The 12,974-nt window shown below is 40.3% G+C and overlaps 1 protein-coding gene across 3 annotated transcripts in view; it reads left to right on the top strand.

Moving 5' to 3' along the window:
- The window catches only part of tspan4a (tetraspanin 4a), a 124,305-nt gene extending 120,102 nt beyond the window's left edge, over window positions 1-4,203 (top strand). For all 3 annotated transcript variants that reach the window (XM_086070710.1, XM_086070709.1, XM_086070711.1), the window contains 2 exons: window positions 201-284; window positions 3,736-4,203. In XM_086070710.1, coding sequence (XP_085926836.1) covers window positions 201-284; window positions 3,736-3,804 — 153 coding nt within the window. In that variant the 3' untranslated portion in view covers window positions 3,805-4,203. The remainder of the gene's footprint in view (window positions 1-200; window positions 285-3,735) is intronic.
- Window positions 4,204-12,974: the final 8,771 nt, after the last annotated feature.

The following is a 12,974-nucleotide window of genomic DNA, read 5'->3' as shown; positions in this document are numbered from 1 at the left end:
AAATGTGTTTCCATGCTAAACTTTTCCACCGGGACACGTTTATGCTAAAATGTTGCCGGTCAACTATCAAAAATCTCTCTCGGTATGATTAAGAATTAAGTTTGTCAGGTACGCGCAACACGGAATCCTGACGTCATCTACATGTTCTCTCTTAATAGACTGCCGTTAAATGTATCTTGTGTGTGTGCGTGTGTCAACAGCCGTGCTACGAGCGGGTGAAGGACTGGCTTAACGAGAACCTGGTGGCCCTTTGGATCTTTGCTCTATGCACAGCACTTACTCAGGTAATTAGACGCAGTTCCATGATTTGTAAGTCACTTTTTGATATTTCCACTTACACACACAGACACTCTGACTTTTGCTTCGATAAAGCTCACATTTCCAGTGTCCTTTGAATTAAGTGCTGCCGCAGGATTTCTGCGGACAGCACAGCACGTGCCGACTTTTCGCGTGTTGGCACTGAAGACCACATAGGGGCGGGGTTGACATTCCATAAAACTCTTTTATCTCCTTCGCAGCCGATTGCTACGTGACATGCCTTGCACTACAGATGAAGGCCTCCGTCACGTGGCTCGTCTTGTGCCGCAGCTGCAGGCTCATTTGTAGTCAGCCATTAGACTCTCAGTGGTGCTTTGAATCTTCTAATACAGCCAAATGAAGCAGAAAGTAGATGTAATCAACTTAACAGTGTTTGAGCGTATGTGTAATTATGGCTCATGCAAAGTCATGCGTTACCTTGCTTTCCCCCAGAGTAACTATTTGGGTAGTACGCAAAGTTGGCTGCTGCTCAGTGAGCTTCAACGCAAATACAAATCTCCATAATGATGCTTGAAAAAGTGCAAAATATGCATTAAAAGCACATCTATTTGAGTAATACATTAATGATGGCTAAAATTAATAAATCTCTGGGTCATTTTAATAAATCTCTTTACAGTTGCCCTGTACTGCAATCTTGGCAAGAACACGGATTAGTTGGACAGCTCATTGTTGAATTTTGAGATATTTAACTCATTCACTCGCAGTCACTTTCACTGAAGCAACCCCCTTCGCTCCCAGATGTTAGACTAGATGTATTTGGTATAAAAACATGGAACCTACCAAAAGAAAGATTAGAGTCTTTCATCAGGAAAAAAAAAAGTATATTTGTATCTGTTTCCGTTTTGCAGCAATTAGCATTAGAATATATCAAAGTTTCATCATTATTCACAAACCTGTTGAAAACACTGGCAAAAAGAGCTTGTTGCAACATGGCTCTGGTTGATCTCTTATACTCTGCTGCCACCTGCTGGCCGTTTTTTGTAATAACTACCATTGCTTTAAACGACCTCTTCAGGTCGGAGGCTGCATCAAAACCTTCTGTATGCTCTAGCATAAAAAAAAAAAGAAGTATAAATTCGTTTTGGGGACCATGGCGCTATTCAAAACAGAACGTTGGTGTGCGTTTTTGGGAGCAAATGAGTTAAAAGTTGTATTTTTTCTTTTTTTCTTTCTTGCCTTCATCCAGTTTCTTCCTTTTGTGTAATTCTTTGAACTATATATTTTCTATTATTTATTGTTTAACTATGTCCCCCCCAAAAAATAATTAAAACATCAATGGTAGTGCCTGCCTTTTCACACTAATGTATAATTCACAGCAAATACAGTGGTACCTTGACTTTTATGAGTTGCCCACTTTTTTTTGTTTTCTTAAATACAAGCCATTGCTTAACTTGAATTCCAAGTGACAGTCCTTCCACGGCTCCAGTGAAGTGGAACAAATGGCTTCTCCTTTCTCCCACAATTCAAAAACACGCATGTAAAATCGCATTTGATGACTCTAAATTGTCAGGGATTGTGAATGTCAGTCAATATGTGCCCTGTGATTGAAAAGCAACCAGTCCGTGGTTTGCCCAGCCTCTGGCCCAAAGTAAGCTGAGCAGTAGAAAATGTTGGTTTGAGGGATGATTGATGGATTTAAAAAAATAAAATAAAATACACAGAAACCAGAAAGAGTGTGTGAGCTCTTCTCACTTGGTATCAGTCTTACATGCACAACATCACACATCGGGTCCATGCCGTGTGTTGCTCAAGGACATTTTGCCATGTGAACATGGAGAGCCAGAGATTGAATCGCTGAAGCTGCAGTTTAACCGACGACCTGCTGGACCTCCGAATCATAAATCATCAGGAATGTCGTTTATTACGACACGCTTGTGTTCCCTTTACATCCCCCGGTGTTAAATGATGGTAATGATCTTGTGTACCTTTGGAGCTATTTCATGATGTCACTCTCTTCGATGTGTAGACCACACTCATAAAAACCGCTGGTGCTTAGCGTGACTTCATCTTAACTCAATTTTTATGTAAAGAATGACGCATTTCACATCATTCGTACACACCCGGCGGTTCCTGGGAGTGTCAAGCGTGACTCACTGCTACACAAATACTGTCTTTACAAAGATGACAATGCTTTAGTGCACATGTGTCGAGATATGAATTTGATATTAAGTTTGTTATTATAGTTGCAGCTTGTTGGAATGTAGAACTGCACTACAACATTCTGACAGTTGTTTGTCATATAACTAAATGACAGCAAAGTATTGGAAGAACCTATTGGTATGATGCAATGCAGTTCTGCACCTGTCGTCCATCATAATGCTCCTTAATAAAAATGATTATAATGATAATAATCAGTGTTAATTGTGAAAAAAAAAATTTTTTTAGTGGTACAGTCTTTTTATTAAAGTTTTGGTGATAATTTTGTCATCTGATTGTCTTTTAGTTTTAATCCAATTTTAGTCGACGAAATAAAGAACAATTTTAGTCGACTAAATTGGCAATTTATTCAATGTTTTCCTTCAACATACATTTAAACTTTTATAGAGAAAATTATAACACACCTATTTGTAACTGTAGTTTACCATGGAAGTCACATTTAATACAACTGTCTTTATTAATTGTTTCAATGAAACATGTTAAACTGACGATAATATGCCGTCTTAAATTTAGTTTTCTTCTAAATAAAAAAAAGTGCATAATTGCTTAAATAAGTATCTGAGTGGTTATTTTCTCTCACCCGTGTTTCATTCCGTCTGATTGGGTTGTGTGAATTTTCATTTTCATTTTGTCAGTGAATTTTAGTTATCGTTATCGTCTCAATGAATGGCTTCCATTTTAGTTTTGGTTTCATTTTCGTCTGAAAAAAAAATTGTGATGAAAAATATGGTGACATTTTTTCATCAACGAAATTATCACTGATAATAATAATGATGGTGATACATATCTGACAGTTAAACTCCAAATTGTACATTATCAATAAAGGCAGTTTTTTTTAATATACAGCTCCAAAGCCCTTTTCACACTGCATTTAGCAGTGTGCCGTCATCAAATCCATTGATAGTGTGTGTGGTGAGGGGCGAGGACCACAGAATGGAGTGTTGCTGGGCAACTGCAAGAGGAGGTCTGGCACAATAGCAAGGCGCCATAGTGTTACGTGTTATTTTATCAAGGTCCCGTCTAACCAGTGGCAAAATCTCCACTTTTTATTTCCTGCTAAACGGTTACGTCAGCACTTCCAAATATGGGCATGCTGGCAAATAAATATGGGAAGCTCATTCACACTGAGCAGGCGCAGTGTGAAAAGGGGTTTAGTTTACTGGAATTCGATGACGTTAACTTGTAATTAAGAAATCCAATCCTAATTTCAAATGAACACAAAGAAAGCGTCTTAAGTGGTGAATGTTTGCTGTTTTCCAGATCCTGGGCCTGGTGTTCTCCATGACGATGTTCTGTCAGGCAGTCAAAGTAGAAACCTTCTACGCTTAACGCCCAACTCTGACGTCCGTGAGCACATCTGCGACGCTCCTGCACTTAAGACGGACGGACGCATCCTCTTCTTTCTGACCTTTCCCCTCTGCTGACATTTCGTCAAGGACGTTGCCTTTTCACATCTTACCCGCTCACTTTCAAACAAGCACAGTCTCAATGTAATACGTTTCCTATGATTTGCCATGTGTCAAATACTAATTTCTGTGATGCATTTTAGCGAGCAGTATAATGAAAATGTGTTAAGCAGTGTAACCTTTAAAAAAAAAAAATGTATTTGTTTTAAATTATTTTGTTTTGATGTGTTTTCAAGAGGAGAGGCTGAGTTTGGAAAGTGCACTGGTGAAGTGCTGCAAGCGCATGTCCCCTGCGATGGTGTGTATTAAATGTTTTGATCTATTGAGCAGTCAGTGTGTCATTGCTCATGACCAAATGCTTGAGGCTTTTAGTGTGTAATCCTGCTGTATTCATGTTTATAATCCTTAACGTGACAAAGACTCGTACTTGTGTAGACAGAAAAATATAACACAATGTAGTCCATTTAGGACCTAAAATAACTCCTCGGCTGTGCTGAATGAAACAGCATTGTGTGGTGGATTTACATGAGACGGAAGAATCCCAGCATCCCCAATACACACATTCTCACAGGTATTTAAATTCCGAAGCAGGATGCGTTCAAATGGCCCCGGGCTGTTTCCCCTTCAGCTTCAATAAGAGCTCCAATGACAAAGATTATTCCGGTGCCTTGGAAACCTCCTCCAGGTCTTTTCAGTTACCTCAAATGCGTACTCTTATCGTCAACTATAATCCATCCTTAAAACACACTTGAGACACACTGAAGGAATTTTTCCAAAAGCTTTGGGTTTAAACTCAGCTAGCAGTTCGTTACTGCAGTTTATTTATTTATTTATTTTGGGGGCTCCCTTGTGCAAAAATCACAGAGCCCTTAATTGAATTATTCACATATGCTGTGAACTACGTGCATTCAAAAGCAGAATGAAAGCATTGTATCCCAAAGGAGACAGGAGCGAAAGTGGAGTCGTTTGTTGCACCCACAGGCGCTGCAACCTTCCTGAGGTCATGAGTCGTAAGAGGCCAACCGCAACACATCTCAAAATGAGTCCTTCTCTGACAAATGTTGCACACAAGCCACAGCATTACCAGCTGCCTCCATCTTACGTAAAGGCACTAACGGTTCATTAGATAACATATGTGAGCGTTTGTATTTCATTAAACAAGATGGATGTGACAATACACTGTGAATAGCAGCTTCCATTGAGGATATCAATCAAAGGTATTAGGCTAGAAGAGCAGAAGCTTCAGACTTGACAGATAATTTCTTTTGCCCTTTTATCTGGCCTTTGTGGCATTTCAGCCACACCCAGCCCATGTGTTATGTTGTATTTTAGTTCAACCAACACGGACACAGCATACAGAACCTAACTGTCGTACATACAGTCCCTTTCAAAAGTATTGGAACGGCAAAGTCAATTCCTTTCTTCTTGTTGTATTTCAGATCAAAAGATGAATATCACACCAAAGTCACCTTCAAAATGGTTCTCTCGAATCGACAACTCTCTGGTCTTGCGTAATGTTAAAGCAAATGCAGTTTTCGCTGGTGTAACCCAAAGTTAAAAACTAGCGCGAGCTAATGTAGCAATCCATCTAAAAGGCAATGCCTGAGTAACTTGAAACAGCGAGAGAGGGAGAGAGAGGACAGAGAGAGAGAGAGAAAGAGAAGGACAGAGCGAGAGAGTGCACGTGCACGCCCGCGCAAGTGGGACCATTGCTACATGTCGGGGAGGTGGGAACGAACGAACTGACTAGTCGTGTCCTCCGCACGCGGCAGTTTGCGCTAAGAGTCCAGCGGCATGCTACGTGCTGTAGCTTCTTGCTAGCTAGCCCGCTAGCCTACAACCATAATGTGAGTTACGCCTTCCAAACAAATCTTCCTCCCACCAATTCACTATTTAAACATCATACACAACATATGAAGGATGAAAGTTAATTTTGCAGTTGATGTCACACATCGTCATCCTCATTGGATGACTATCTATCTATCTATCTATCTATCTATCTATCTATCTATCTATCTATCTATCTATCTATCTATCTATCTATCTATCTTTCTGTCTGGTCTGGAAACGAGATCCACTTTCATGTGACCAGGCCTTAAAAGAAGTTCGTCCCAAAGTCTCACAGCACCTATTGTCCATTATGAAAGAAGAAATGAAAACGATAAATGAAAAGGACACTTTTCACGCTCCGGCTTGTGAATCTTCACTCCAGAAAAAAAGTAGGCAGCCATTTGGTCTGTCTGCAATAAAGAGACATATACAGAATACCTGTGAGGATTAGTAGGAAGAACTGCAAATGAGCTTGGCACCGTTGTTGTCCTTATAAATAGTGAAAAGACTTTATAGAGCACATGCGGTAAATGTGTGCAAATGCTCAGAGATGTTGAAAATACAAGAGAAACTGGAAACTAATGTGAGTCAATATATCACACGAATAAAATGCACAACAGCAGTTCAGGGGGGGAAAAAGCCTCCATAAAAGTTGTTGGTGTGACATGACATCACTGGATGACTCACAAAATAGCTCGACATACAGTTATGATCTCATCTTGGGTCAATAATAGTTCAGAGTTTTTCCTTGCTCTTTGTGTTTTTTTCATCTAAGAAACTTGGGGCGCTGAAAGACAACCTGCCAGGCTTCAATAAATCGGAATCTGAATAGCTCACTAGTTATGAATTAGCCACATGCTAATGCTACAGGCAATCTATATACAGTTAATTTGCATAAAAGCACAACCACACTCCATGGCCAATGTGTTGGACAGGATATGCCAGAGACCCGGAGCAGTTGTGGGTTTCTTTGGTGGAAGTGAGCCTGCATTGCACATTTCAAAATATGTATGTTAATTGAAGACTACTTATTGCCCATAGGTATGAATGTGAGTTTGTCAATACTGATTGCCAGCAACTGTGGCGTGGCACAGTGGTGTGCCGCGAATAGGTTTGGGCATCAAGTGAAACGCAAATAATCAGCTAGTATTAGCATATGTATAAGCAAAGTGGCAAAACTCGGCAGCGCGGTACATTATGGGGAGGCCGGCTCGTTGCCTGCTACCAACTTTTCGTTGAAAACTAACAGATAACGGGGGAAGCTCTCGATTTGGACCATTTCAACTGTTGGAAAGTGTATGTTTTTTATTTAATCTATTTTAAACATGCATAGCGTGTCGTTAGGCTAGTTACTGACTGTTTTAGGGGCAAAAAACGTGTGTTCGGCGCCATCTTCAGGTAACACACTGGGATTAACTCAATTTAGCTGTTTGTCCTCTCATTACACGAGACGATACGTACTACGTCCCTTGTTCCGCATGTCACCCACCGGCTCATTCTCATACACGGATCCTTAAACGGCTTCTTAGCGAGTTGCTGCTGTCAATCACAGCCAGACCACGCCCAACCCTCTCCCCATTCGCAACCCAATGGTCCTCCAGGCAACACCCCCTTTGAGCGCCAATTTCAAATCTTTGTGAGGGGTGGAGCATAGGGTTGCCAAACGTCCCTTGAAATACGAAACCGTTCCGTATTTAGACATATAAGTACGCGTCCCGTATTGAGTTGTCAAGGGACGCACTTTGTCCCGTAATACCGTGAGAGTCAAAAATAGTACGTAAAAGGTCAATGGAATGAATGATTAACAGTGACCTTTATGTGAGAATTTACGGTAAAGTTGCAAGGACCTCCTGCTCTGTGACCAATAAGCTGACAGCACATTGATTCACGTGTAGGACGAGAATCCGCTCGTCATACAAGTTGACTCTCAGAACATTGAATGACGATGATGAAATAAAAATGGGAAAAATAAGCAAATATATATAAATATAAATAGGTTTGGGCATTGAGCTTTTCATAAGTTACAGGTTGAATGTTCTGCTTATTATTTATTGTTTAAGGGATACTTTTTTCCATTTACCATACCATTTTCAGCAGGAAATAGTTTATATTTTGTCCAGAATGAATTTGATAACTTCATTATTTTTCATGTACAATAAATACCTATAAATAAATAAAAATCCACTTACTGTCTACTGAAGATAACATAACCTGTGCCGAGGAAGTAGACAACAACCAATCATGGCTCAGTTTGCTGACCAAACCCAGAAAACAGGTGAGACATGATTGGTCTTTACCTACTTCCTCAGCACAGGTGATGTCATCTTCAGTCGACAGCAAATGGAAATATTTGTACATGAAAAATAATGAAGTTATCAAATTCATTCTGGACAAATATGAACTATTTACTGCTGAAAATGGCTCAATGTATTTAGGTATTATCCCTTTAAGTCAAGTAGGAAAGGTTTCTGTTTGAGAGATATTTATTTTCATAAGTTAATTTAGTTAGTTTATATTAAAGTAAATTTCTGGATAACAACTTTTACATGTGTTCATATCATTAAAAAATGTGAAAAAATTTGTTTTAGCTAAAAAAAAAAAGCTTAAAAAATCACGCCAGCAAGGTTGAAGCAATGATGGGGTGTCCCTTATTTATTTTTTAAGGGAGTTGGCAACCCTAGTGGAGCAAGAGTCTTCCTGTTGAGTTATCCTTTAATATTTGGCTGAATGTGTGCACTTTACCTGGAGTTGTACCGAGGAGGGACACCAGACACGCAATCAAGAGACGGGTAGCATCTTTCTTCACTGAGGGGTTCAATTGGGGCAGGAAGTAGGTTCTAATGACCGGCTGCGGTGTGTCCCGTGTGACCCGAGGCATCTCGCTAACATGGTGGTTTGCTGAAGCTGGGAATACTTCTGACATGACATAACGTCATGAGATGTCTTTAACCGTATCGTAATATGTTGCACTGCTGAGAAACGGAATGTTCCTGTAAATCGCTAGTTTTGTAATGCGCAGTCCAAACACTGCCAACAAAACACAAATAGTGTTGTTCTGGTCACATAACACTCAGCGAATCAGTTGTCAATATGACGTGCAAACGTTTCTCTATTTAAAAGTCACAGTGACTGGAAAACGATTTCTGTCAAGTTGATCTTTTGTTCTGTCACTCTATTCGTTTCGCTACACGTGCGTCCGCTAGCAGGCTTCGTGATCCGTCTGTTCCGTCGGTTTCAGGATATTGACAAAATTAATGTTTTACATCCGTTTGGATCTTTCTTTTCTGTCTGGAAATTGTGAAGAGTGAACGGAGGTTTACAAGCGTACACTTCCGTCTTCTCGAGCTTTGCAATGGTGTTTTTTTTTTTGTGTGCCTATAAACTCCATTAGGACAATTAAAATGGCACCAAGTGCAGCTGTCATTTGGTCACTTAAGGCTGAAAGCCGTTTAAACAATGCTTGCAAGCTTTAAGGTGCGCAGTTACGCAAACACGTACAGCATTCTAATACATGCAAAAATAAAGCTTTCAAGATTAATAACTTACAAAGATCATAGGTTTGATATTAAAACTGGTTAAAAACATTCAAGGGGAAGTCAACCCATGTATTAGTCAGAATGTTATGTTTATACTAGTGAGAAATGTTTAAGGTTTACTTCCACTTTAAAAACAAATAGACAGGGTGTTCCAAAAGTCATGATACACTTCCCTTTTTTTCTTTTTTTCTTTTCAGGTACCATTTGGACGAGCATTGACAGCTTCGGCTTTGCAGTTTGTATGGATGGCCAATGGCTCATTAATTGACATTAAAGCAGAAGTTTAGTGAAAATTTGTAAAGCTTTATGACTGTCCGTCACATTGCTCCAATGCATAATACCATTTACACTATCCATTGCAAGTTTCTTGAAACAGGATCTGTTTTTCGACAAACCACTTATGTAAACGCAGAACTTCCAGGGCAGGTGTTTGCGCTAATCCAGGGAAAGTCTACGTGGAGGGCTGCGCTGGAAGTCAGCATCAACAAAAGCTCGATTCAACTTAACCTGTACTGACCTCAGGTAGTACAAACGCTTCTAGTGAAAGATTATGACGCTCGACAACCTTTGGCCGAGGGAATAATATGCTGATATGCTTACAATAAAAATGCAAAGCCTCAGCCGTCAAATGCTGATGGCCCCATATTTGTCCAAATGATACCTGAAACAAAAGTGTATAGTAACTTTTGGGACACCCTCTATATGTCCTGTGATTGTCTGTAAGGCGCCATAGAAAAAGGATAGACGAAGTGCTGGTGCTGCTATTACACAGACTGCAGAGGTTTGTACGCATGTGTGCACCAATTCTAGCTGTAGCACAAGAGTTCCTGTTGACTCCATTAGTCAGGACATGTGGTTAGTCCACTTCCAAGGCAGGAAACCTCCTCCAAACCCCAAAGCCCCCTCACATCCCCCTGTTGCCTCTTCAATTCACCTCATCGCTTCAGCAAATCTCTGTATCCTTTCCTCTCATCTCATACATTATTCATTCTCATGTTCACGGGCTTTCTCCCATCTTGTGCTCGATCAATAAAACATACCTGTGTGCTTGTTCCCTCACCTTTCCATCCTTTCGCCTTCTTCCTAAAGCCAAATAGTGGGCCATGTAGAGCAGATAAAACTGCAGGGGTGGATGCTCTTTTCAGCGTGGAAGAAATTGACGGTGTTTTAGGCCACTTCGCCCTTACATGAACCGGCTCTCTAATTTGGGCGTATATCGCCAAAGTAGCTTCACCACAAATTCACTGAAGGTTTCATCTTCCGCGTGCAGTCCAGAGAGAGACAAAAACGCCCTGCTCTGCACATCTGAGTTTTATTCTCTCATTTGAGAAAATAAAAGTTCATTTGAGGCCACTGAATCGCCCACAGGTATCTGTGGGTGGAGCAGAACAAAGAAGTGGACTGGGACACCATTGAAGCCATTGAAATGAGATGACAAAGGATGTTATTCTTTCTAAAGTGTAAAAGTGTGAAGCAAGCTTCTGTAGACAGTCAGTCTTGCATCAGCAGAAAAAAGCATCAGGACCACTTGGCACTAACAAGTGGCAACAGTTGCATTTGGTCTCTGCGCTTTCAGTGGCGACTTACCTGACTTAACCCATTGCTAGTTTGCTACTATGTTGTAAACATAGAAATACTGTACAAAACACATTACTACAACAACACAATTGTGCCACTACAGTTCAGAATCAATATTGATCTAATCACCGCTGATATAGGTCACTCACATATTCCTTCATTTAATGTGGATTCATCATCGGGCTTAGCTTCCAAACTAGAGGGTCAGTCAACTTTTTCCAGAGTTACACTGAGTAAGTGTCAATTTTATTTGTAGTATAGTTCATTTCACATGGCGGGCAACAACTCAATGTGTTTCAGAATAAAAAGCAAGATGGTAATACATTTCAAATGCATAAAAACAAACAATACTATAGGCAAAACAAACTAACAACAACAAAACTAATTAATAGCTAGTAAGAACATCGACGTTATAAGATTCCATTTCAAGGACGTTATTGTTGGAGGAGGTGAGCCGAGTTACATAGTAAGGGGTTCCACAGGGTTGGACCATGATAACTAAAAGCACCTTCAGATGATTTTGAATGTATAATTTGTATAGTTGCAAGCAAGTCAGAAATATAAGGCACGGCAGCACCATTAAGAGATCTAAAAAGAAGTTCTTAAAATCGATTCTGTACTCAACCGGATGCCAATGATGAGACTTTAAAATGGAGTTATGTGCTCATAGCTGTTTTGTTTTTGATAGAATTCACAGTAGTGACAATTCCGAGCTTACGTCACAAGTGAAAATGGCGGTCTTATGGTGCATTCAAGGAAGGTTTGAAGTAGGATTTCCCTGTTTTTCCCTCAAAGCCTTCGAGTCTGGTTTGTATGCTAGTCACAGGCAAAAACAATACAATACACCGTGAAAATGAAGCGTTGCATTGGAGAAATGCCCGGATGTTCGGAATTGTCAATAGCTCAAATGACCGCTGGTTTTAAAAGCGACTAGAAGGGAATTGACGGTGAATGTTTTGGACCGTATTCACTGAAGGATTTGAAATCACATTTACAAAGAAAGTGAGCTGTCAAAATCATCCGGACTGCTGGATACTTGTGGCGGCTAGCAGCGGGGACGAGCCTGCGCTAGCCTACTGTATCAACACAGTGTTACCGGTATTATCTATTAAACCTTGTCACCGGTTATAGAAAAAAAACATTTTTTTCATGGTTGGGTGTGACAGTGGTGTGCAAAAGACACTAGTTAGCGTCTGATTTTGACGCCGCCTGTTAAACTCTTTCTCAACGAGGAGGATGGAGATAGATGGAAGGAAGGTTTTCAAACTGCCCATCAATCACAGGCGGGTCCGCAAAGGTGGACTTCACAGATCTGTCATCTCGCTAGCTAACTCGATATCATCCCACCTGTGGAGGTCTTAAAAACATACTTTGCGAACCTTGACCTACCGCAGCAAATCACACACAAGTGGTTGAATGTTTTGCATTACTGTTGGTTGTTTAAGGCTATCAACGTATTCAATTTAAATGCCAGACAGTAGAATGTCAAGTCATACTTCCACAGTAGCCTAGATAATAATTAGCAACTTGCTCAATGTGCGTGCCAACATGCCTCTGGGAGCCATAAGACAGGAAGCGGAGGATGAATGCCAACACCATCAAATAAGAAAAGCCAGCTGAGTATATTCTAAGGAAGCACGGCCTGCCACAGGAGCTGTCGCTCCAGTTCTACATGACAGCTATTGAATCACCGCTGGATTCGTCTGTCACAGTCCGGTTTGCAGCTGCCTCAAAAAGGACAGCAATGGACTGCAATGACAGCAGAAAGAATCACTTGAATCACCACGCTGGAACGTTCTTTCGACGCTTGCTGTCACTCTCTCAAACATTTCACCAGAACAATATCATCAAAATGTTCTTGTTATTATTATTATTGCTTGTATTATTTGACTTTATCTTTGCGTGTAAATACTGTATAGTACATATTGTGTGTATTAACGTGTATCACTAAAATGGTGGCCCATTCTATGCATGTTTATGATACAATAGAGACAACTGGCTGGATTATTTCTGAAATCACCAACCACGAGCAAATTCTAAAGGGGATTGTTAACTTGGTAAGAACTTATGTTAGCATTCTCCTGTAATATCTTATTTATATTAACATAGTGCTGAGGCTGTTTAGTTTCTGTCCTTGCAGCTAAGAATA

Source organism: Leptonotus elevatus, chromosome 3 (genome assembly GCF_054856555.1).
Source record: "Leptonotus elevatus isolate MCC_2025b chromosome 3, RoL_Lele_1.0, whole genome shotgun sequence".
Classification (NCBI taxonomy): domain Eukaryota; kingdom Metazoa; phylum Chordata; class Actinopteri; order Syngnathiformes; family Syngnathidae; genus Leptonotus; species Leptonotus elevatus.
The sequence above is the reverse complement of the archived record's forward strand: the minus strand, read 5'-3'. Positions and strand labels throughout refer to the sequence as shown.